The 25,952-nt window shown below is 36.5% G+C and overlaps 1 protein-coding gene across 1 annotated transcript; it reads left to right on the top strand.

The window, feature by feature from the left end:
- The first annotated feature begins 8,906 nt into the window (after window positions 1-8,906).
- LOC141397664 (glucose dehydrogenase [FAD, quinone]-like) lies at window positions 8,907-13,431 on the top strand. The gene has a single exon (XM_073974239.1). The coding sequence runs from the start codon at window positions 11,572-11,574 to the stop codon at window positions 13,429-13,431; it is 1,860 nt and encodes a 619-aa protein (XP_073830340.1). The 5' UTR covers window positions 8,907-11,571.
- Window positions 13,432-25,952: the final 12,521 nt, after the last annotated feature.

A 25,952-nucleotide genomic window follows, 5' to 3' on the forward strand; every position in this document is an offset into this window, starting at 1 on the left:
TTTTATTATTTTTCAGAAACAAACTTTGTTTTAAATTGATATAGCCTTTACGAGTACGTAGCAATTTATTTACTATTTTGTTGTCTTCCCCGTTTTGTTGCTGATGTAAGCAGGTCTGAAGTAAACAGTTTCAATTGAAATTAATTACATTGTAATTCAGTTACTTAATAACCACCAACAACTTCCTATAATTACTAGGTTCACTGACCTACGCGCTTTGCTAAGAACCATTTGAGTGATTTCGTTAGACTGTGATTAACGTTATTAAAAATAAATAAATAAACAACCACAGTAAACTTCCGATTTTCCAAGTCGTCTATAAAAGTGTTTAATGTAACACAGGTTACAAGAGCATGTAACCCACACGCCTACGGAAGAAACCGGTTTAAATATTTTTTCACATTTTTTGTTCTTCACAGACGATATCTAAGAGATATTGTTTTCATTGTTTGGACAAATGATGATTCATTAGGTCGTTTGTGTCAAACGGAGCTATATGATGTGTGATTTACACAATACATTTCACAGCTTACGGTGGTTTGAAATATTTCGTACTGTCTAAACTTGATCCATTTGTTAAAGAAGATATATCATGTTCATGAAGCGATTCGTCAACTTTTCCATCTTGAAAAGAAGTTATCGACAAAGTATTTATAAAGAAAAATTGTTATCGATAATTTCACTAAGTGTAAAGCCTTCAACGACAACCTTTCTGTGAACAATAATTGTTATCGACTTCTTTTTCATGAAGAAAAGTTATAAAAAAACTTTTCTAAGATGAAATATTGTTATCTGAAGCTTTTGAAGCAAAGCTATGAAGAAAAATTTTTATCGCTTACATTCTTATAAAGAAAATTTATTATCGATAACTTTTCTGTAAAGAAAATTGGTTACCGTCAATTTTTCTATGAAGAAAATATTTATAGACAATTTTTATCAAAATTTATTACACTGTGCAACAAAATTCAATTTTTTTTCAAAATGATGGGAAAAATCGAGTAGATTATGAAAGTAGAGCTAAAAATATGAGACACGTGTATCGGCGTTTTAAAAGTTTACGTCGGAAAGTAACCAAAATAGGCGGGGCAAGTTCCGCCCATTTTTAATTTTTTCGAAATATTCGAGTTAAGATATCTTTGAATCCTTGCATTTCAGGTATATAGTGTCTTTGGCAACTTTACAGAGGAGTATGTGGGCAATATTTTTGTTAAAAATTTTAACCCTCATGCGGTTCATCAAAGGGGTCTTTTTTGTCCTTCTTCAAAAATCTTTCAAAAACTCCTTAAAAATGTGATTGTATCAAATCCAAATATTCTACAAAATTGTTCGCCATAAAATTTTACTATAGGTCCCAGAATACACCAAATCTGTAGCTCTTGTCTAATCGCCTGGAATCACTAAAAACGAAAAACACGATTTAGGGTTAAAGTCGGACTTCATCTGAGTTTATTCCAAATTGTCCAACAAATCATAATTTTAGAGGGATGACGTCAAAGACAAAAATATTCTCCGTCAAATTTTACTATAGGTCACCAAAGAAATGAAATGCCTATTTACATTATATATCATAAAAATATCAGTATCAATTTTGCTGAAAAAACATGAAAATATTTCCCAATCTTTTTGATGAAAAATTGTTCCTTCTTTTTTCGAGTTTATACATGAAAGTAATGTGAAACTTGGTTATAGGTGAAAAGTGTCAAAAGATGAAAAATTCTACACAAAATTTCACTATGAGTTACAGAATAAACCATATATCTAGCTATACTATTTCCTTAAAAAAATTAGATTCCAAATTTATATATATTTGGATGAAATTATATGTTTTAATTTTGGACTGTTAATTTTACATAATTCCATACTGGATCAAAATCTAGCAAAATCCTTTACTTTTTGGGAATATTGTTAAAGGAAGAAATGTTCCAAATAAAATTTCATTATGGGTCTCTGAATAAAAGAAATCTGTAACCATAGTATATAACATTCTTAGCAGCACTTGTTTTTGATATATATGTTTTAGGGCCATATTTCCCAATTTTTGTTTGTCGTTGTGATTGGATACTGTAAATATCATATTGATGGTTTTTCGTTGTGAATTCATACAGAAGATGTTGTACGTTCCATTTATAATGCTTTTGAAATATTTGTGGTGCATATATATTTGGAATATAAAAAACACACCTTGGACCTGCCCAAATTGCGTATTTTTAGTACTTTCAACTTTAGTTCCGTAGTTTGGATAAGCCATTGGTTGCTTATATTGTAAATGAAAATACATTACAGGTCTACAGCTATGGTCAAGTGAAAATATAGGTGTTATATGGGCTCTCACATGCACAATTTGGTGTGGTCCAAAAACTACAACGATGGGACTAACTCCTAGTTTGGTGGCATTTACGGAATAAACCATAGAAATTGACATAAATGACTATATCGTAACTGAGTTCGTTATGGTCATTCATGATACAGCTATTTATGTCAAATGCTAGTGTTAATTCCCTAAATGCCACCAAAGTAGGAGTTAGTCCCATCATTGTAGTTTTTTGGACCACACCAAATTGTGCATGTGAGAGCCCATATGACACCTATATTTTCACTTGACCATAGCCGTAGACCTCTAATGTATTTTCACTTACAATATAAGCAAGCAATGGCTTATCCAAACTACGGAATTTAAGTTGAAAGTACTAAAAATACGCAATTTGGGCAGGTCTAAGGTGTGTTTTTTATATTCCATATATATATGCACCACAAATATTTCAAAAGCATTATAAATGGAACGTACAACATCTTCTGTATGAATTCACAACGAAAAACCATCAATATGATATTTACAGTATCCAATCACAACGACAAACTGTATGAAAATTAGGAAATATATATATATATATATATATATATATGAGGAAAAGTCAAAATTTTTTAGTTTCCATGAAGCCAAGGTTTGCACTATTTTAATACGCAAACTTTTGTAGTTTGCCAGTAACTATGACTATTGCTGGATTAATTTAGATGTTTTTGTACAAAGCTCAAAAAATTAGCAAAAAAAATTTAATTTACGTGGAAGTTACGACCGCGTAAAGGAAAAACCATAGGTAAAAAACGCTGAATCTAAACAGGTTTTTTACATTGCTATTCGATTTCTGATTAAACGATTCAAATGACGGACATCTGTCCAAAGTAAAAGTTGGAGAACACAAAATGAAGATTACACTTCTAATGTATCACTTTCCAAAATTTCCACTGGATCCACCTTTTACGGATGCTGACATTTTGAAGCCGGATTTCAGGTGTTTTTTGTATTTTTTATGTAACTGGGACGCGCATTCGGATATTTCGAAAAACCAATTATAGGACTAAAGAACTCGCGATTTCGCATAATCTGATATGTATATTAAGTATGTAACCCACACAGCAGCAGAGTAATCTACTGCCAAAGGCCAAAATTTAGTGCGATATTTTTTCTAAAAAAACTATTTTTTGGGTACAGTATTTACAATATCGTTTTGAGTGTGCTGGTACCCCGCGATATTTTAGTTTTTCGACGATCCGGATCATATGAATCACAGATCGTAAAAATCCATCTACTAGAACGGCGGAAATGGCTACTGCAAAAGTTGAAAAATTTGCGAAAAATGTTTTTCAAAATATCGCTGACTAATTCGCGTTTTATGTGGATCGTTTCCATTTCAATGAAAAAATGAATCATCACTCGCGTTTGTGCGAAAACAGCGGTTTGAAAAATTTAGTGGCATGGGAGCTGTGTCCGATTTATCAAAAAAATACTGTGTGATGCTACATCCACGGTTTTTGATGGATTTTATTGAAATATGTTTAGATCGATGTATTTTTTCACGGTTGATAGTGAAATCGGATGCGCATAAAAAGTGTATGCACTTTGTGCAAAATATAAGCGTAATACAGTTTGTTGCACACTAAACTGCAGACGATGCTACATCTTAGCGGCCAAAGTAAATCCTGGCAAATGTGTACAAATTAAAAGAGAAGAATTCGCTGTATTGGTAAACCGCATGCGCATCAAGTGATTTTGAGGATTTCGCGATTTACACGCATTTCAAAATGAACATTACCCGATACAATTTTATTTCAAGATTATACCCCATTTAAAGGAACCCAACATTTATTTGAAAGATATCCATATCTTCTGCTAGATGTTAGCGTGTTTTCGAGAAGTGATTAGAATAAAAAATGTGATTTATTGCGTGGAATTTAACTAAAATAGAAGAAAAACTCCGACCTATTTTTCTTACATTTTGTTCAACTAACTCACAAAATAAATTTTAATAAATATTTTCTTTTACAAAAATTTTATAAATTTCCTCAATATATTTTTTGTTTTTTGCTATAATATGCAAACCGCTAAACGGATTTGTATAGTTTTGGTTTCATTTGAATCTTCGCGATGTTTAGATTACGTGCATATTTTTTATATATTTTTCAGATGCATAAACAGCTTGAATTTTATTAGAACAAGTTGTAAACTACCAATTGTTTTGAATGCTTTCCTAATTTTCGCGAAAATTTACAACTTTTTCACTAAAGTTATGGGACCTCAGTAACCATATAGTATGTAGGGAGCCTATAATTAAGAGAGTTTCTCAATATAATGATTAGAGTGTTTTAAAATTTTTTTTCTTTTTATCAGAATTGAAACCGCCATAACTTTTGCGCGCAACAACCAAAATAAGTATCTCGAACAGATTTAAGAATGGGATTTTTTTCCCAATGTATGTACCAAAAATCATTCATGTAGCTTAAAAAAAATTTTTAATACTTTTTTTTATGGAAAACTAAAAAATTTTGTCTTTTCTTCATATATATATCAAAAACAAGTGCTGCTAAGAATGTTATATACTATGGTTACAGATTTCTTTTATTCAGAGACCCATAATGAAATTTTATTTGGAACATTTCTTCCTTTCACAATATTCCCAAAAAGTAAAGGATTTTGCTAGATTTTGATCCAGTATGGAATTATGTAAAATTAACAGTCCAAAATTAAAACATATAATTTCATCCAAATATATATAAATTTGGAATCTAATTTTTTTAAGGAAATAGTATAGCTAGATATATGGTTTATTCTGTAACTCATATTGAAATTTTGTGTAGAATTTTTCATCTTTTGACACTTTTCACCTATAACCAAGTTTCACATTACTTTCATGTATAAACTCGAAAAAAGAAGGAACAATTTTTCATCAAAAAGATTGGGAAATATTTTCATGTTTTTTCAGCAAAATTGATACTGATATTTTTATGATATATAATGTAAATAGGCATTTCATTTCTTTGGTGACCTATAGTAAAATTTGACGGAGAATATTTTTGTCTTTGACGTCATCCCTCTAAAATTATGATTTGTTGGACAATTTGGAATAAACTCAGATGAAGTCCGACTTTAACCCTAAATCGTGTTTTTCGTTTTTAGTGATTCCAGGCGATTAGACAAGAGCTACAGATTTGGTGTATTCTGAGACCTATAGTAAAATTTTATGGCGAACAATTTTGTAGAATATTTGGATTTGATACAATCACATTTTTAAGGAGTTTTTGAAAGATTTTTGAAAAAAGGACAAAAAAGACCCCTTTGATGAACCGCATGAGGGTTAAAATTTTTAACAAAAATATTGCCCACATACTCCTCTGTAAAGTTGCCAAAGACACTATATACCTGAAATGCAAGGATTCAAAGATATCTTAACTCGAATATTTCGAAAAAATTAAAAATGGGCTGAACTTGCCCCGCCTATTTTGGTTACTTTCCGACGTAAACTTTTAAAACGCCGATACACGTGTCTCATATTTTTAGCTCTACTTTCATAATCTACTCGATTTTCCTCGTCATTTTTTTTTTGTTGTCGCACAGTGTTATCGACAAATTTTATATGAAGAAAAGTTGTTATCAAAATCCTTTCTATGAAAGGAAAATTGACAGTCAAAACTGATCGTGTGTACCCCTCTTTAATATCGGAAATTTTTGAAACCCAAAAAATTGTTATCAGCAATTTTTTGAAGCAGTAAAGTAGTTATGGACCACCGTTCTATGCAGAAAAGTTGTTATCGACAACAGTTCTATGAAAAAAAGTTGTTATCGACAATATTTGAATATTTGAACATTTTTTGAAGCAATAAAGTAGTTATCGTCAACAGTTTCGTTCAGGAAATTTGTTATCGACAGTAGTTCTATGCAAAAAGGCTGTTATCAACAACAATTCTACGCAGAAAAGGTGTTATCGACTACAATTCTATACAGGAAAGTTGTTATCGACAACAGGTCTATGCAGAAAAGTTGTTATCGACAAAAGTTCTATGATGAAAAGTTGTTATCGACGGTAGTTTTGTCCAGAAAATTGTTATCGATATCAGTTCTATGCAGAAAAAACAGTTCTATGTACAAAAGTTGTTATCAACAGAAGTTCTGTGCAGAAACGTTTTTATCGACAACAGTTCTATGCAGAAAAGTTGTTATCGAAATCTTTTCTATACAGCAAAGATATAATTGACAACAGTAATGCAGAAAACTTGTCATCGACAACAGTTCTATGAAGAAACGTTTTTATCGACAAATTTTCCATGCAGAAAAGCTGCTATCGACAACTTTTCTATGCAGACAACTTCTTATAGACAATAGTTCTTTGAAGGAATATTGTTATCGACAGCAGTTCTATATGTTATCGACAACAGTTCTATGCAGTTAAGTTATTATCGTCAACAGTTCTATGCAGAAAAGTTGTTATCGACAACAGTTACATCCAGAAGACATGTTATCGCCAAAAGTTCTATGCAGAAAGGCTGCTATCGACAACAATCTACGCAGAAAAAATGTTATCGACAACAATTCTCTACAGGAAAGTTGTTATCGACAATATTTTTATGCAGGAAAGTATTTGTCGACTATAGTTCAAAGCAGGAAATTTATTATCGACAATTTTTCTAGTTAAAAATTTGTTCAACATGCAGAAACGTTTTTATCGAAAAATTTCTATACAGAAAAGTTGTAATCGACAATTTGTTTCGTTTTCGTTTTTGTTGTTTGTTTTGTTTTTTTTAATAAAGTTTCTATCAACAAAGTTGTTATCGCCAATTTGGCAAATTAACTATCGACAAGTTTTATACGCAAAAAAGTTGTTATGGACATTCTTATCAAGCAGTTAAGTAGTTATCGGCAACATTTCTGTGCAGAAGAGTAGTTATCGACAACAATTATTTGAAGAAAACTTGTTGCCGACAACAGTTCTCTGGAGAACAGTAGTTATCGACAATTTTTCTACGAATAAAAGTAGATATCGACAACTTTTCTACGCAAAAAAGTTGTTATCGACATTTTTCAAGCAGTAAAGTAGTTATCGACAACAGTTTCGGGCAAAAAGTTGTTAGCGAAAACACTTCTAAGCCGAAAAGTTTTTATCGACAACAGTTCTATGAAGAAAATTTGTTGTTGATAACTATGCGAAAAGTTGTTATCGACAACAATTTTAAGAAAATTTCTTATCGGCAGTGGTTCTATGCAGAAAAGTTGTTAATAACAATTGTTCAATGCAGAAAAGCTGTTGTCGACAACAGTTCTATGCAGATAAGATGTTATCGACAACAGCTCTATGCTGAAAAGCTGTTATCGAAAATATTTTTATAAATAAAATTTAATATCGAAAACTTTTCAACGCAAAAACGTTGTAATAAAGTTGCAACAAAGGAGTTATCGACAACATTTCTATGCAGAAAAAATGTCGACAACAATTTCGTGCAGAAATGTTGTTATCGACAGCCGTTCTATGCAGAAATCTTCTTATCGACAGTATTTCTATGGAGAAAAGTTGTTATCGACAGTAGTTCTATGCAGAAAAGTTGTTATCGACAACAGTTCTATCCAAAAAAGTTCCATGCATAAAAATTGTTGTCGACAACAGTTATGTGCAGAAAACTTGTTATCGGAGACAGTTATATGAAGAAAAGTTGTTATTGACAATATTTCTATGAAAAATGTTAATATCAACGACCTTTCAACGCAAACACGTTGCTATCGACAATTTTTTGAAGTAATAAAGTAGTTATCGACATCAGTTTCGTTCAGAAAAGTTGTTATCGACAGTAGTTCTATGCAGAAAAACTGTTATCGACAACAGTTCTATGCAAAAAATACGTTATCGACAACACTTCTATGCAGGAATGTTGTTATCGACAATAGTTCTACGCAGAAAAGTTGTTATCGACAACTATTCTACGTAGAAAAGTTGTTATCGACAAGTCTCTTATGCAAAAATTTGTTATTGACAAGATTCTATGCAGAAAAGTTGGTATCGACAACTTTTCTATTCAGAAAAGTTGCTATCGACAATAGTTCTATGCAAAAAATATGTTACCGACAACAGTTCTATGCAGAAAAGTTGTTATCGACAACTTTTTTATGCAAAAAAGTTGCTATCGACAACTTTTCTATGAAGAAAACTTCTTATCGACAAAAGTTTCATGATGAAATGTTGTTATCGACAGCAGTTCTATATGTTATCGACAACAGTTCTATGCAGTTAAGTTGTTATCGTCAACAGTTCTTTGCAGAAAAGTTGTTATAGACAACAGTTATATCCAGAAGACATGTTATCGACAACAGTTCTATGCAGAAAGCCTGTTATCGACAACAATTCTACACAGAAAAGATGTTATCGACAACAATTATATACAGGAAAGTTGTTATCGACAATAGTTTTATGCAGGAATGTATTTATCGACAAAAGTTCTAAGCAGGAAATTTGTTATCGACAATTTTTCTAGTAAAAAAATTTGTTCAACATACACAAAAGTTTTTATCGAAAACTTTTCTATACAGAAAAGTTGTTATCGAAAACTTTTCTATACAGAAAAGTTGTTTTCGACAATTTTTTTTTTTGTTTTTGTTTTTTTTTTTTTTTTAATAAAGTTTCTATCAACAAAGTTGTTATCGCCAATTTGGCAAGGAAGAAACGTTGTTATCGACAAATTTTCTACGAATAAAATTAACTATCGACAAGTTTTATACGCAAAAAAGTTGTTATGGACATTCTTATCAAGCAGTTAAGTAGTTATCGGCAACATTTCTGTGCAGAAGAGTAGTTATCGACAACAATTATTTGAAGAAAACTTGTTGCCGACAACAGTTCTCTGCAGAACAGTTGTTATCGACAATTTTTCTACGAATAAAAGTAGATATCGACAACTTTTCTACGCAAAAAAGTTGTTATCGACATTTTTCAAGCAGTAAAGTAGTTATCGACAACAGTTTCGGGCAAAAAGTTGTTAGCGAAAACACTTCTAAGTCGAAAAGTTTTTATCGACAACAGTTCTATGAAGAAAATTTGTTGTTGATAACTATGCGAAAAGTTGTTATCGACAACAATTTTAAGAAAATTTGTTATCGGCAGTGGTTCTATGCAGAAAAGTTGTTAATGACAATTGTTCCATGCAGAAAAGCTGTTGTCGACAACAGTTCTATGCAGATAAGATGTTATCGACAACAGCTCTATGCTGAAAAGTTGTTATCGAAAATATTTCTATAAATAAAATTTAATATCGAAAACTTTTCAACGCAAAAACGTTGTAATAAAGTTGCAATAAAGGAGTTATCGACAACATTTCTATGAAGAAAAAATGTCATCGACAACAATTTCGTGGAGAAAAGTTGTTATCGACAGTAGTTCTATGCAGAAAAGTTGTTATCGACAACAGTTCTATCCAAAAAAGTTCCATGCAGAAAAATTGTTGTCGACAACAGTTATGTGCAGAAAACTTGTTATCGGATACAGTTATATGAAGAAAAGTTGTTATTGACAATATTTCTATGAAAAATGTTAATATCAACGACCTTTCAACGCAAACACGTTGCTATCGACAATTTTTTTAAGTAATAAAGTAGTTATCGACATCAGTTTCGTTCAGAAAAGTTGTTATCGACAGTAGTTCTATGCAGAAAATCTGTTATCGATAACAGTTCTATGCAAAAAATACGTTATCGACAACAGTTCTATGCAGGAATGTTGTTATCGACAATAGTTCTATGCAGAAAAGTTGTTATCGACAACTATTCTACGTAGAAAAGTTGTTGTCGACAAGTCTCTTATGCAAAAATTTGTTATTGACAAGATTCTATGCAGAAAAGTTGTTATCGACAACTTTTCTATGCAGAAAAGTTGCTATCGACAATAGTTCTATGCAAAAAATATGTTATCGACAACAGTTCTATGCAGAAAAGTTGTTATCGGCAACTCTTTTATGCAAAAAAAGTTGTTATCGACAACTCTTCTACGCAGAAAAGTTGTTATCGACAACTTTTCTATGCAGAAAAGTTCTTATCGTCTGCTTTTCTATGCAGGAAAGTTCTTATCGACTACTTTTTTATGCAGAAAAGTTGCTATCAACAACAGTTCTATGCAGGAAAGTTGTTATCGACAATTTTTTCTATGCATAAAACTGTTATCGACAACTGTTTTATGCAGAAAAGTTTTTTATCGACAATTTTTCAATGCAGAAGAATTGCTATCAAAAACTTTTCTATGCCGTTATCGAAAACATTTCTATGCAGAAAACTTGTTATCGACAACTTTTCCAGAAAAGTTTTTATCGACAACAGTTCTATGAAGAAAATTTGTTGTTGATAACTATGCGAAAAGTTGTTATCGACAACTTTTCTATGTAGAAAAGTTGTTACCGACAACAGTTCCATGCAGAAAACTTGTTATCAACAACACTTCTAGGAAGAAAAGTTTTTATCGAAAGCTTTTCAAAGCAGCCAAGTTGTTATCGCAAACTTTTCTATGCAGCCAAGTTGTTTTCGAAAGATTGTCTATGCAGAAAAGTTGTTATCGACAACTTTTCTATGCAGAAGAGTAGTGATCGAAAACTTTTCTTTGCAGAAGAGTTGTTATGGACAACTTTTCTCTGTAGAACAGTTGTTATCGACAATTTTTCAATGCAGAAAAATTGTTATCGAAAACTTTTGTAGGCAAAAAAGTTGTTATCGACACATTTTCTATGAAGAAAAATTGTTCTAGATAATTTGCCTGAGTTTAAATTTTGTTTCTGTATAGAAATGCTGTTATCGCCAACATTTATTTTCTAATTATCAGTATATAATAAATATTAAAATATGCCTCTTTGATTGTGTTTAACTTTGACTTAGACCTACCTCAAACCTTTCAGACAGCTAAAGCACGACATACAGGTTATTGGCCATTCCAACTTCCTACCATGCCAAATTAGGCTATTAGAGACTTTAAAAGCAACAACGTCAAAGATTCTTGTCTGTTGCCCTTTGTTTGACCTATTGTATGTTAATCAAAGATGGGATGATTTACATGTGTGCATAGTCAAAATAGAGGTGGGTCATAAATTATTTATGGCATTGATTTGAAACAACAAAAAAACATAAAACAATTTTATTAAAGATTCTTTGGAATCTTTTGAATGTTAGGTTTTTTTTTGGAATCTGGTTTTGAATGTACAAATTAAATAGGCCTCGACTTGACTTTGAAATATTTGGAGCACATTTCGTAACAGTTTTACTTTAGCCGCCTCAGAATGCGAACGTGTTTGGCAATAGTTCTTGGAATTTGCGTTTTAAATTCGGTTAGCGGTCAACGGTCGACCACAAATGCGGCAAATTATTTGTTTCAAGTTCTACGCCATGGTGCCGAGGATGCCACCTTAGAATATCGGGATAATGAAATAAAACTATTGGATGAATATGATTTTATAATAGCTGGGGCGGGTACAGCCGGTTGTACGTTGGCTTCAAGACTTTCGGAAATAACATCATGGAAGATTCTACTGTTGGAAGCTGGAGGTCCTGAATATTTACCCTTGGATTTACCAATTGTGGCGAATATTTTACAACTGAGTCCTGAACTGAACTGGGGTTATCGCACCCAGCCTTCGGATAAATATTGTTTGGGCCTTAAGGATAATCGTTGCAATTTCCCCCGAGGCAAGGTCATGGGTGGCAGTTCGGTGTTGAATTACATGATCTACACCAGGGGTAATCGCCGTGATTACGATACCTGGGCAGCAATGGGAAATGAGGGATGGAGCTACGAGGATGTCCTGCCGTACTTTAAAAAATTGGAGGGATCCCTTATACCCGATGCTGAGGAGGAATATGTGGGCCGTAATGGTCCCGTTAAGGTATCCTATGCCAAATGGCACACCCAATTGAGTGAAGCCTTTGTAATGGCAGCCCAAGAAAATGGTGCCGATTATGTGGACTATAATGGTCGTCGCCAGGTGGGAGTTTCCTATGCACAAACCACCACTGATCAAACCCATAGATGGAGTGCCAATCGTGCCTATTTGTATCCCATTAAAGACAAACGGCCCAATCTGCACATCAAGAAATATGCCCATGTCACCAAGATCCTTATTGATCCTGAAACCAAGCGGGCCTATGGTGTTAGATTTGAATCTCAGGGTAAAAAATATGAGGTAAGGGCACGCAAGGAAGTGATCAGCTCGGCAGGAGCCATTAACACGCCTCAGCTATTGATGTTATCTGGCGTGGGTCCAGCCAAACATTTACGTCAAGTGGGCATACAACCCATAGTTGATTTGGCGGTGGGCTATAATCTCCAGGACCACATTGCCCCGCCCGTTAATGTGGTGGCCAATGTAAGCAGCATAAAATTACCCGATTTATTTGATGTCGATAACTTTTTGGCTTTGCAAACAATGAACAGCTCCCTCTCCGTGGCTGGTGGTTTGGAGGTCATTGCCTTCTATGATCTTGATCATCCCAACGATCCAGATGGCTGGCCAGATATTGAATTTATTGTTGCCGACTCCTCGTATCATGAAAATCCTTTCTTGGCTCGTGCAGCTGGCATAAGGCAGGATGTTTTCGATGATCTCTATGCCGATGCCATACGCGATGATCTGAATGTCTTTGCCATTGTCTCCATGCAGTTACAACCACGCAGCAAGGGAAGAATTTTGCTGCGCAGCAAGGATCCCAAGAAATATCCTCTCATTTATGCAAATTATCTGCACGATCCCTACGACCTGGATATTGTGGTAAGGGGCATGGAGAAAATCATAGAACTACTGGATGAACCCTCAATGCGTCGTGTCAATGCCTCGTTACTGAACAGCAGCATTAAACCTTGTCGCAAATATGGCAACATCAGATCGAGGCCATATTTGGAATGTTATGTGCGCTATTTGACCACAACCATTTATCATCAATCTGGTACTGCCAAAATGGGACCACGTTACGATAAGGAAGCTGTGGTGGATAATCGTCTGCGGGTTCATGGCATCAAGAATTTGCGTGTTGTTGATGCCAGTATTATGCCGAAACTGGTTGCGGCACATCCCAATGGACCGGTCTATATGATTGCAGAAAAGGCCGCTGATATGATTAAGCAGGATCATGGAAAACTGCGGTAGACCGTGTACTGAGTATTAGTATTTTGTTTAGAATTTTTTTTTAGTATTTTTGTTTAAGAATTATCGTAGTTGTTGTCTATTTTTAAAACAAAAAGTATTAACTTACATAAGATCAGTATAACTCAAAAGAGAAATTAAGAAAACACTTAAAGTGACCTTCGCCCTAAAGGGCCAAAAATTGAGTAATAAACATGAATAAAAATTTTGATATTTTTGTAAACGTTTTTTTATATAAAAGAACTTGAATGGGACCTTGTGAGCTCTGGGACATCCAAGTAGGAGGCATCGGAGCTATATCATTGATATAGGATCTCCTTTATTTTAAACGAGGACGAGTACAAATCTATTGGATTCTCTTTGCTCAATACCGATGATCTTGATTTTTGTCATTTGAGAACGCACAGTATAGGAAGAATGTTCCATTTCGCACCCTCTAATTAAAAAAAAAAACAAGTAAGAACGGCGTTAAGTTCGGCCGGGCCGAACTTGTTATACCCTCCACCACAAGTTGTATTGAAGTAAAATGGAATAATTAGTTTCCTTTCGTGTATGAAAATTTCAGCAATTTTGGTAAAACAATGTGAGGCACCATTCTATGGGGGCTATTTCAAAACGTCGATATATACCGACAAATTTCTGACGGACAGTTTTTAGGCTCAAAGAAGACTAAATACCAAATTTCCTATATTTGGGTAAGAGAATGTGGCTAATCGAAACGTGGACCTATACCGACGAATTTTAGTCAGAAATGGGGCAATATTAAAGCGTGGACCTGTACAAACATATTTCTGGCGAACAGTTTTATATCATATTGAAGACTAAATACCACATTTCAGCCATTTTGGTGGAATATTGAAGACACAACCTTCAAAATACGAAAAATCGGGAGGTGCCTTTCCATGGGGGCTATATGAAGGCGTGGACCTATACCGACTAATTTAAAGGGGAAGTTTGAGTACCCCAACGAAGTCTAAATACCAAATTTCAGCCATTTCGGTTGAATATTGAGGCCACAACGTTCAAAATACCGAAAATCGAGGGACACCGTTCTATGGGGGCTACAAAATTCTGGGGGAAAGTTTTATACCACCAACGTAGACTAAGTACCAAATTTCAGCCATTTCGGTGTGATAATGAATCTAAAACCTTCAAAATACCGAAAATCGGGAGGTACCGTTCTATGGGGGCTATATGAAGGTGTGGACCGATACCGACAAAATTCTGGGGGAAAGTTTTATACCCCTAGAGAAGACTACGTACCAAATTTCAGCCATTTTGGTAGGATAATGAGGCTAAAACCTTAAAAATACCGAAAATCGGGAGGTACCGTTCTATGTGGGATATATGAAGGTGTGGACCGATACCGACACAATTCTGGAGGAAAGTTTTACACCCCTAAAGAAGACTACGTACCAAATTTCAGCCATTTTGGTAGGATAATGAAGCTAAAACCTTAAAAATACCGAAAATCGGGAGGTACCGTTCTATGGGGGCTATATGAAGGTGTGGACCGATACCAACAAAATTCTGGGGGAAAGTTTAATACCCCTAACGAAGACTACGTACCAAATTTCAGCCCTTTTGTTAGGACAATGAGGCTAAAACCTTAATAATACCGAAAATCGGGAGGTACCGTTCTATGGGGGCTATATGAAGGTGTGGACCGACACCGACAAACTTCTGGAGGAAAGTTTTATACCCCTAAAGAAGACTACGTACCAAATTTCAGCCATTTTGGTAGGATAATGAAGCTAAAACCTTAAAAATACCGAAAATCGGGTGGTACCGTTCTATGGGGGCTATATCGAAACGTGGACCGATATATCCCATTTTCAATACCAACCATCCTGCAAGTAATAAAAACTTCTGCACCAAATTTTGACTCTCTATCTTTAAAATTGCGAGCTGTATCTTGATTTCAACAGACAGACGGACGGACTGACGGACGGGCGGACAGACGGACATGGTCAAATCGACATAGAATTTTATGCTGATCAATAATATATATACTTTATAGGGTCTCTGACGAATATTTCAATGTGTTACAAACGGAATGACAAATTTAATTATACCCTCGATATGGTGGAGGGTATAAAAATCAGGGAACTAAACACCTAGTCTTCAGATCCACCACGCTGGGTGAATTACTGGCTATAATTCGAATAAAAGCTTAATCCTGCAAAGTTCAATTCGATATGCACCCACGCCCTGAACGAAGACAAGGGCGGAAGAAAGAAAAAAATTATCTAAATGTTTGGATAAAATCGTATTTGTGGATAAAATTATCCACATTTGAAGATAAAATTATCCACAGATTAGACATACCTGGGATAAAATTACACATTGGTTAAAAAATTATCAATACTCGGGGATAAAATTATCCACATATAGGGATAAAATTATGAAAATTATTAAAAAACTATCCACAATTGTGGAATAAATTATCCGTAATTGCGGATAAAACTATCCATATTTCAGAATAAAATTTTTAGAAGATATATCCACATTTGAATATAAAATTATACATACGGTGGATAAAATTGTCCATAGTTGTTAATAAAATTATCCACTTTTGTGCATAAAATTATCCAATTTGATACATATAAAAATATCCACATTTGTGGATTAAATTATCCAAATTTTTGGATAAAGTTATTCACGTTTTTGGATAAAATTATCCACATTTGTGGATAAAATTATACACACTTGCATATAAAATTATCCACATTTGCGGATAAAATTGTCCAGATTTGTGGATAAAAATACACAGTACAACAAAATCGAACTTTTTTTAAAATTACAAGAAATCCCGCGCATATTATGAAAGATTTGTCCAGATTTGTGGATAAAAATACACAGTACAACAAAATCGAACTTTTATTAAAATTACAAGAAATCCCGCGCAGATTATGAAAGAGGACCGAATAAAGAAGACACGTGTATCGGCGTTTTGAAAGTTTACGTCGGGAAGTAACCTAAATAGGCGTGGCAAGTTCCGCACATTTCTACAAGCCCCTTTAGTGACTCGCATGCGGGATAATATTTTTCATAAAAAGATACCCCGCATTGTTGTCAGTAATATTGCCAAAGTCACTTTATACCTAAAATGCAAGGATTCCAAGGAATCTGATGTCGAATATTTCAATACCTGCAGAAATGGGCGGAACTTGCCACGCCTATTTAGGTTACTTCCCGACGTAAACATTCAAAACGCCGATACACGTGTCTTCTTTTTTTCGGTCCTCTTCATAATCTGGCCGAATTATCTTGTTATTAGTTTTTGTGTTGTACAGTGTTATCCACAATTTTGGATAAAATTATCCACATTTGTGGATAAAATTATATCCCTTGGTGGATAAAATCGACATTTTTGGATAAAATTATCCACCTTTGTGGATAAAGTTGTCCACGTATTGTCCATAAAATTGTCCACCTTTGTGGATAAAATTAATCTAATTTTGCATAAAATTATCCATCTTTGTGGATAAAATTATCCACATGTTTGGATAAAATTTTCCACGTTCGTGGATAAAATGATCAATATTTTTGGATAAAATTGTCCACCATTGTCGATAAAATTATCCACATTTAGCATAAATGTGTTAGTTCTCCTAACGGGCGCGTCCCCACCGGCGGAAAGGGGGAGGCGGATGACCGTACTAATTTGTTCTAGATCTAGGGAATTCAATTGTGATTAAACCTGTTCCGGAACGGATTAGTACGATCACCTGCCTCAGGGAAATTTATTTTCCCCGCGGACACAAAACTAACTATGGAGGTGTTCCCCTAAAACAAAAAACACAATATGAAGAAAGTTGGACAAAGTGAAAAAGTTACGGTGCAGGGCCTAATAAACCCAGTACCGGCGGGTGATGTTGATCTGCGCACGAGTCACACCCCGTCGTCATCATGCGATCGTGAGCAAATCTCTCCCACAGGTGTGGGTGCCTTGGCACCTGTGGTCGAAGGTGGGAAAGTTCTGGGGGAAAGTTTTATACCCCTAGAGAAGACTACGTACCAAATTTCAGCCATTTTGGTAGGATAATGAGGCTAAAACCTTAAAAATACCGAAAATCGGGAGGTACCGTTCTATGTGGGATATATGAAGGTGTGGACCGATACCGACACAATTCTGGAGGAAAGTTTTACACCCCTAAAGAAGACTACGTACCAAATTTCAGCCATTTTGGTAGGATAATGAAGCTAAAACCTTAAAAATACCGAAAATCGGGAGGTACCGTTCTATGGGGGCTATATGAAGGTGTGGACCGATACCAACAAAATTCTGGGGGAAAGTTTAATACCCCTAACGAAGACTACGTACCAAATTTCAGCCCTTTTGTTAGGACAATGAGGCTAAAACCTTAATAATACCGAAAATCGGGAGGTACCGTTCTATGGGGGCTATATGAAGGTGTGGACCGACACCGACAAACTTCTGGAGGAAAGTTTTATACCCCTAAAGAAGACTACGTACCAAATTTCAGCCATTTTGGTAGGATAATGAAGCTAAAACCTTAAAAATACCGAAAATCGGGTGGTACCGTTCTATGGGGGCTATATCGAAACGTGGACCGATATATCCCATTTTCAATACCAACCATCCTGCAAGTAATAAAAACTTCTGCACCAAATTTTGACTCTCTATCTTTAAAATTGCGAGCTGTATCTTGATTTCAACAGACAGACGGACGGACTGACGGACGGGCGGACAGACGGACATGGTCAAATCGACATAGAATTTTATGCTGATCAATAATATATATACTTTATAGGGTCTCTGACGAATATTTCAATGTGTTACAAACGGAATGACAAATTTAATTATACCCTCGATATGGTGGAGGGTATAAAAATCAGGGAACTAAACACCTAGTCTTCAGATCCACCACGCTGGGTGAATTACTGGCTATAATTCGAATAAAAGCTTAATCCTGCAAAGTTCAATTCGATATGCACCCACGCCCTGAACGAAGACAAGGGCGGAAGAAAGAAAAAAATTATCTAAATGTTTGGATAAAATCGTATTTGTGGATAAAATTATCCACATTTGAAGATAAAATTATCCACAGATTAGACATACCTGGGATAAAATTACACATTGGTTAAAAAATTATCAATACTCGGGGATAAAATTATCCACATATAGGGATAAAATTATGAAAATTATTAAAAAACTATCCACAATTGTGGAATAAATTATCCGTAATTGCGGATAAAACTATCCATATTTCAGAATAAAATTTTTAGAAGATATATCCACATTTGAATATAAAATTATACATACGGTGGATAAAATTGTCCATAGTTGTTAATAAAATTATCCACTTTTGTGCATAAAATTATCCAATTTGATACATATAAAAATATCCACATTTGTGGATTAAATTATCCAAATTTTTGGATAAAGTTATTCACGTTTTTGGATAAAATTATCCACATTTGTGGATAAAATTATACACACTTGCATATAAAATTATCCACATTTGCGGATAAAATTGTCCAGATTTGTGGATAAAAATACACAGTACAACAAAATCGAACTTTTTTTAAAATTACAAGAAATCCCGCGCATATTATGAAAGATTTGTCCAGATTTGTGGATAAAAATACACAGTACAACAAAATCGAACTTTTATTAAAATTACAAGAAATCCCGCGCAGATTATGAAAGAGGACCGAATAAAGAAGACACGTGTATCGGCGTTTTGAAAGTTTACGTCGGGAAGTAACCTAAATAGGCGTGGCAAGTTCCGCACATTTCTACAAGCCCCTTTAGTGACTCGCATGCGGGATAATATTTTTCATAAAAAGATACCCCGCATTGTTGTCAGTAATATTGCCAAAGTCACTTTATACCTAAAATGCAAGGATTCCAAGGAATCTGATGTCGAATATTTCAATACCTGCAGAAATGGGCGGAACTTGCCACGCCTATTTAGGTTACTTCCCGACGTAAACATTCAAAACGCCGATACACGTGTCTTCTTTTTTTCGGTCCTCTTCATAATCTGGCCGAATTATCTTGTTATTAGTTTTTGTGTTGTACAGTGTTATCCACAATTTTGGATAAAATTATCCACATTTGTGGATAAAATTATATCCCTTGGTGGATAAAATCGACATTTTTGGATAAAATTATCCACCTTTGTGGATAAAGTTGTCCACGTATTGTCCATAAAATTGTCCACCTTTGTGGATAAAATTAATCTAATTTTGCATAAAATTATCCATCTTTGTGGATAAAATTATCCACATGTTTGGATAAAATTTTCCACGTTCGTGGATAAAATGATCAATATTTTTGGATAAAATTGTCCACCATTGTCGATAAAATTATCCACATTTAGCATAAATGTGTTAGTTCTCCTAACGGGCGCGTCCCCACCGGCGGAAAGGGGGAGGCGGATGACCGTACTAATTTGTTCTAGATCTAGGGAATTCAATTGTGATTAAACCTGTTCCGGAACGGATTAGTACGATCACCTGCCTCAGGGAAATTTATTTTCCCCGCGGACACAAAACTAACTATGGAGGTGTTCCCCTAAAACAAAAAACACAATATGAAGAAAGTTGGACAAAGTGAAAAAGTTACGGTGCAGGGCCTAATAAACCCAGTACCGGCGGGTGATGTTGATCTGCGCACGAGTCACACCCCGTCGTCATCATGCGATCGTGAGCAAATCTCTCCCACAGGTGTGGGTGCCTTGGCACCTGTGGTCGAAGGTAATGCGACAAGCACACAGCCTAATGGCAGATACAGGGAGGAAGAGACTGAGAAGCTAAGGGGAAGTTCATGCTCGACCCAGCCTTCAGATACAGGTAGCGACTCAGACTCCAAATCCGATAGCGAAAGCAAAAATAATATAACCGTCATGGAAATCCCAGAAAAGGAGGAGGTCCACAAGATGGTAGATGAAGTGCGCGACAGCATTGCAAAGCTCACAACACACAAGAAGCAGCTGTCTGGTGCTCAACGACCCAAGTTCAGGAAGCAACGGGCCAGCAAAAAGGCTATATCACAGGATGCTCCCACAGCGATCATGAACACTCCCTCCACTTCTTCGGAAGCGGCGAAGAGGATCAGATCCCCCAAAGAGCAGAACACTTTAAAGCCGACGAAGAAGAAAAAGAGCTCCACATCCCCAAACGGCTCGAGTGCACCGCGTCAAGTACCACGCAAAGGAGACTGTTCCGAGAATCCTTTGGCAGAGGGCGACAAAGTCAACTCGAGCGTGAAGAGGGTGTGCCAAGCCGCGGAATCGACTGCAGTGCCTGGGGATTCTGCGAAGAAATCCCGGACCCAGCAGAAGAGGAAGAGGGCTGCGGAGAACGGTAGAGAGCCGCCATCTTACGCCAAGGTAGCCAAGAAACGCTATAGGGACGAACTCTGCTATGCAGTAATCGATACCAATAGAGGTTCCGGAAAGCTACCCAAAGACCATCTTCCAGCAATTGAGGAAATGGTCAACAATAAGATATTGGATCACATAATGATTGGAGGTGATCCAATTCAAATTATCAGCAGCGGGGTCAAAGGGGACGTGATGGTGTTCCAATTTGCCCAGCATGCAAACGTTGCCGCCCTCAAGGATATTATCAGCAGCTTAATACCACCATGGGAAAACGGCAAACTAAAGTTGGTGAGGAAAGACCAAATTCCTCAACAAAAACTTCCGTATTCGTCAGAGGATGGGGCAGCAAGTTCGAGACGGGACGCATGCTCGAAGTCTTTGGTCGCCAAAACAAGGACTTGGACGTGAAGAGATGGGAGGTCTTCCACAGGGAGGAGCAGGAGGACGGAACTCTCTTTGTGGTCGGAATTGACCATCTCTCCATGGCTAGTCTGACAAAGACTAAGGGCAGGGCTTTCTATATCTCCAACGCTGTCTACTTCAAAGCAGGAAAGGCGGTAATCGGCGAAAGCGAGGAAGCCAAACAAAATAGCGAAGAGGTTTTACCTCCCAGCAAGAATGAAAAGGGAGTCGATGCCGTAAGCACCGACTCTCAAGAAGCCCGTTTACTGGAGGACCAATGATTGAGGTCATCCAGATAAACCTCCATCGAAGCGAGACGGCAACCATGGCCCTGATGGAGCAAATCAATACAGGTAAAATCCATATTGGCTTGATCCAGTAACCTTGGACTATTCAGAACAAGGTCTCTGGACTAAACCATATAAACTACCAACTGTTTTATGCAAATACGGGGTCTCGACCGAGAACCTGTATAATATGTCACAAAAACTTAAGTTTTCTTTTCTCTCCAGAGTTGTCAACATCGGACGCAACTGTGCTGAAGCTGAGGAATGGCAATATACACCTTGCGTCAGTATATTTACCGTTCGACTCGCCGACACTACCACCTACGTCGGAGAGCTGCAGCGGTTGGTGAGCAAAGCAAAACAAACAGGTAACGAAGTACTACTAGGTAGCGATGCTAACTCACACCACATTGCGTGGGGTAGTACTAATACTAACAAAAGGGGCCAAGCCCTATTAGATTTCTTGAATACTAACGACCTAATAACCCTTAGCATAGGTAATAAAGCCACCTTTGTTAACAAGATTAGGGAAGAGGTATTAGATATGACAATATGTTCCGAAAATCTTGGAGGGTCTCGGAAGAGCATTCCTTCTCGGATCATCGTTATATAAGATTTGAACTAACACGGCGACCCCCGAAACCTATAAGTTTCCGAAATAAATCTAAAACCAATTGGATAAAATTTGGGAAACTAATAAAAGATAGGCTAGGGTACGATAGATATGAATGCCTAAGCACGGAAGATATAGACAGAAATGTCAACATTATAACGGAGGTCTTAGTAAAGTCATTCGAAGAAAGTTGTCCCCTTCGAGAGAGGAAATCTGCCTACGAAAAACCCTGGATGACAGGAGAAATTCGTAACAAAGGCAAAGAGGTCCGAAGGCTTTACAATAGAGCTCGACGAAAGAAATTAGCTGTATTCTGGGACAACTATCACACAAAACTTAAAGAATACAACAAAATGACTAGAACAGCAAAGCGCAATTCCTGGAAACTTTTCTGTGAACAGGTAGACAACGTAAATGATGTATCCAAAATAAAAAAGTTTCTATCGAAAACCCATACACAAACCGAGATCATGGTGAATGATATGGGAAGTAAGATGGAAACAATCGAGGACACGCTGGGGCTTTTGATGAATACACAACTTTTCCGCCGAACACTGCGACGCACGCAGGGGTGCCGGTAGTGAGGGAATCTGTTACAGAGGAAGCACCAACAATTGATGAAGCGATGGTAAAGGATGCCATCAAGAGCTTCAAACCCTTCAAAGCAGCGGGACCGGATGAGATATTTCCGGCCTTACTCCAGAAAGAGATGGACTACATTGCGCCCAAACTATCTGGAATTTTTAACGCATGCTTAAAACTTGCGTATACCCCTAAAGCCTGGCAGGAGGCGAGGGTAGTATTTATTCCCAAACCTGGGAAGGCAAGTTACGCAATTCCTAAGTCTTATCGTCCGATAAGCCTAACATCCTTCCTGCTTAAAACCATGGAACGAATAGTCGACACGAGTAAGATCCCCAACGATATGCTTAAATTCAAACAACATGCATACGTTAAAGGCAGATCAGTGGAAACCGCATTGCATAAGGTAGTACACCACATAGAAAGAACCTTCGAAATGAAAATGTACACACTTGCTGTACGCATCGACATCGAAGGCGCTTTCAATAACGTAAGCACCGAGACACTTATCCACTCCTTAGACGACTTTCAGGTAGACAGGACCTTAAGGAACTGGATAAACCACATGCTAAGGAATAGATGGATAAGCTGCGGGCTATACGACATGAAAATAAGAGAGAAAGTTGGACAAGGAACGCCACAGGGAGTGATACTTTCACCTCTGTTGTGGGTTACCACCATAAACAGTCTCTTGAGGACCCTAACCGAAGAAGGATTTGGCCCAGTCTACGCATACGACGTTATAATACTTCTGGGGGGAAACAATTCGAATCAACTCTGCCGAAGAGCAGAAACGGCTCTAAAATTGCTTTTAACTAGACCAGGCCGAGAGGTCTGAACGTCAACCCGGAAAAAACAGAATTATGTCTATTCACTAGGAAAACGAAAATGGGACACTACGAGGAACCAGTAAATATCTCTTGTACAGTTAAATATCTAGGAGTAATTCTGGATAGGAAACTTAAATGGAAAGACCATATACAAGAAAGGGCCAACAAGGCCCAAATATGTTGGTCAACATGCAGAAGGGCGATAGGCTCAAAATGGGGGTTCAATCCTAGGATGATACACTGGCTATACAGAAGCGTAATTAGACCAATTCTAACGTACGCGTCTGTGGTATGGTTGACAGCCATGGACAAAAAATGCAATGTGGAAATATTGCAAAAGGTCCAAAGAACATGCTGCCTAAGCATTAGCGGAGCAATGAGGACCACACCGACTAGGGCTTTAGACACAATTTTGTTTGTACACCCAATAGATATTCAGATAAGGTATGAGGCAGCCATCGCAGCTGTAAGTCTAAAGTCGATGAGCGAGTGGATCGAAAAGAGCCACCAAACATGCCACCAAAACATATTAAAGGTCACTAGTGAAGTAGCCTTGTGTGAAGTGTCAATACCTGACAGAGACATGTGGATCGGGGGAGCTCTAGCACAGATTCCCGCTGGAAGCTGTGGGTTTACGGATGGGGCTGTGCTAGGGGGGGAACCGGACTGGGTCTTTATATAATGGAAATCTCCCTCCGTCTGCCGCATCATAACACGATCCTGCAGGCGGAACTCCGGGCGATAACAGAGTGTCTGCTTTGGTTTGATACTCACACAAGGCCTACCACTGTAAATATCCTTACGGATAGCAAAGCAGCCATTAGCGCTATATCAACCAAGACAGTGAAATCTAGAACTGTCTTGGAATGTATTAAATCTATAAATAATTACACTCAACACAATAAGGTAAACTTTATATGGGTACCAGGGCATACCGGGATTAGGGGTAATGAAATAGCAAACTCCTTGGCAAAACAAGCCAAGGAGCAACCCACGGTAAGTCTAGAAAACGCTAAGCCGTTTAAAGCTACGCGACTAGAACTAAAGACATGGGCAAAAAATGCACATGTATTCCTCTGGAGTAGTGAAGAGAAGGGAAAAACACAAAAATCCTATGGGGAAACCCAGACACGAGGACAAAACAAAAGAATTACTTTTACTAAGTGAAAAAGATATTAGTAGACTGACAGGAATCCTTACAGGTCACCTAGGTCTAAAAGCGCACCTGCACAAAATAGGTTGTGCAGAAAACAGTGAATGCAGAGCATGCGGAGAGGACGACGAAACGTTGGAACATTACCTCTGTCATTGTCAAGCCTTCACAAATCTGAGAACCCAGTTACTAGGGAATGACATTATACCAGGACTCGACCAAATTAGGACAATCGAGTTCAAAAAGATCAGGGACTATGTAAATAGGGCAGATATCCTAGACTAAGTCAAAAAAGATAATTCTCCATAACCCAAAATTAGAGCGCACAACAGGCCTACTTATGGCTTAAGTGTATGTCCACATGGGCATGTGGGGATCTAGTATCACCCCTCTTATCAACCTAACCTAACCTGTGGATAAAATTGCCCACGTTTGTGGATAAAATTATCCACATTTTTTTGAGAAAATTATCCACCTTTGTTGACAAAATTGTACACCTTTGCTGAAAAAATTGTCAACGTATGTGGATAAAATTATCTATATTTTTGGATAAAATTATCCACCGTTGTGGATAAAATTATCCACATTTGTGGATTAAATTATCCACTTTTATGGATAAAATTGTCCACGTTTGTGGATAAAATTATCCATATTTATTTTTTGATAAAATTGTTTACCTTTGTGGATAAAATTGTCCACATTTGTGGAAAAAACTATCCACAATTTTGGATAAAATTATTCACATTATTGATCCAAATTTGGAGATAAAATTATCCACATTTATGGATAAAATTTTCCACATTTGAAAATAAAATTATTCACATTGTTGTAAAATTACACACATTTGAGGATATAAAACCAATAGGTTTATGTATTTGAATTTTCCCAAAAATTATCTTTGGATTATGTAATACCGCACATTCCTTTCAGAGCTTTATAAACGAAGTTGTTTCTATGCTAGTAGAGATAGGACATACATATGTACATATTGGGATAAATTATTTGGATATATGTATTAAGACAACTACAGTGCATTTACTATTATTTTATGAGTATTATCTGGGTGACGTAGGGGATGGAAGATACCAAGGAACGGTCTTGACCGGCTTTAACATGGCAAAGCCCAGGATTTATCTTGGTCCCTCTTTCATCTCAAGTGGACACTGACCTCCCCGTGGTGTCACCTGGGGAACTGCCTTTAACACCCGTTAAAGGTAGTGAGCTAACATGTGCCGCGCGTTCGCCCATAAAAACGTTAAAAACTTGGGTTTGGGCGTCGGGTTAGTAACCCTCCCCTAG

Source organism: Musca autumnalis, unplaced genomic scaffold (assembly GCF_047663935.1).
Source record: "Musca autumnalis isolate F117 unplaced genomic scaffold, ASM4766393v1 scaffold_3, whole genome shotgun sequence".
NCBI classification, from domain to species: domain Eukaryota; kingdom Metazoa; phylum Arthropoda; class Insecta; order Diptera; family Muscidae; genus Musca; species Musca autumnalis.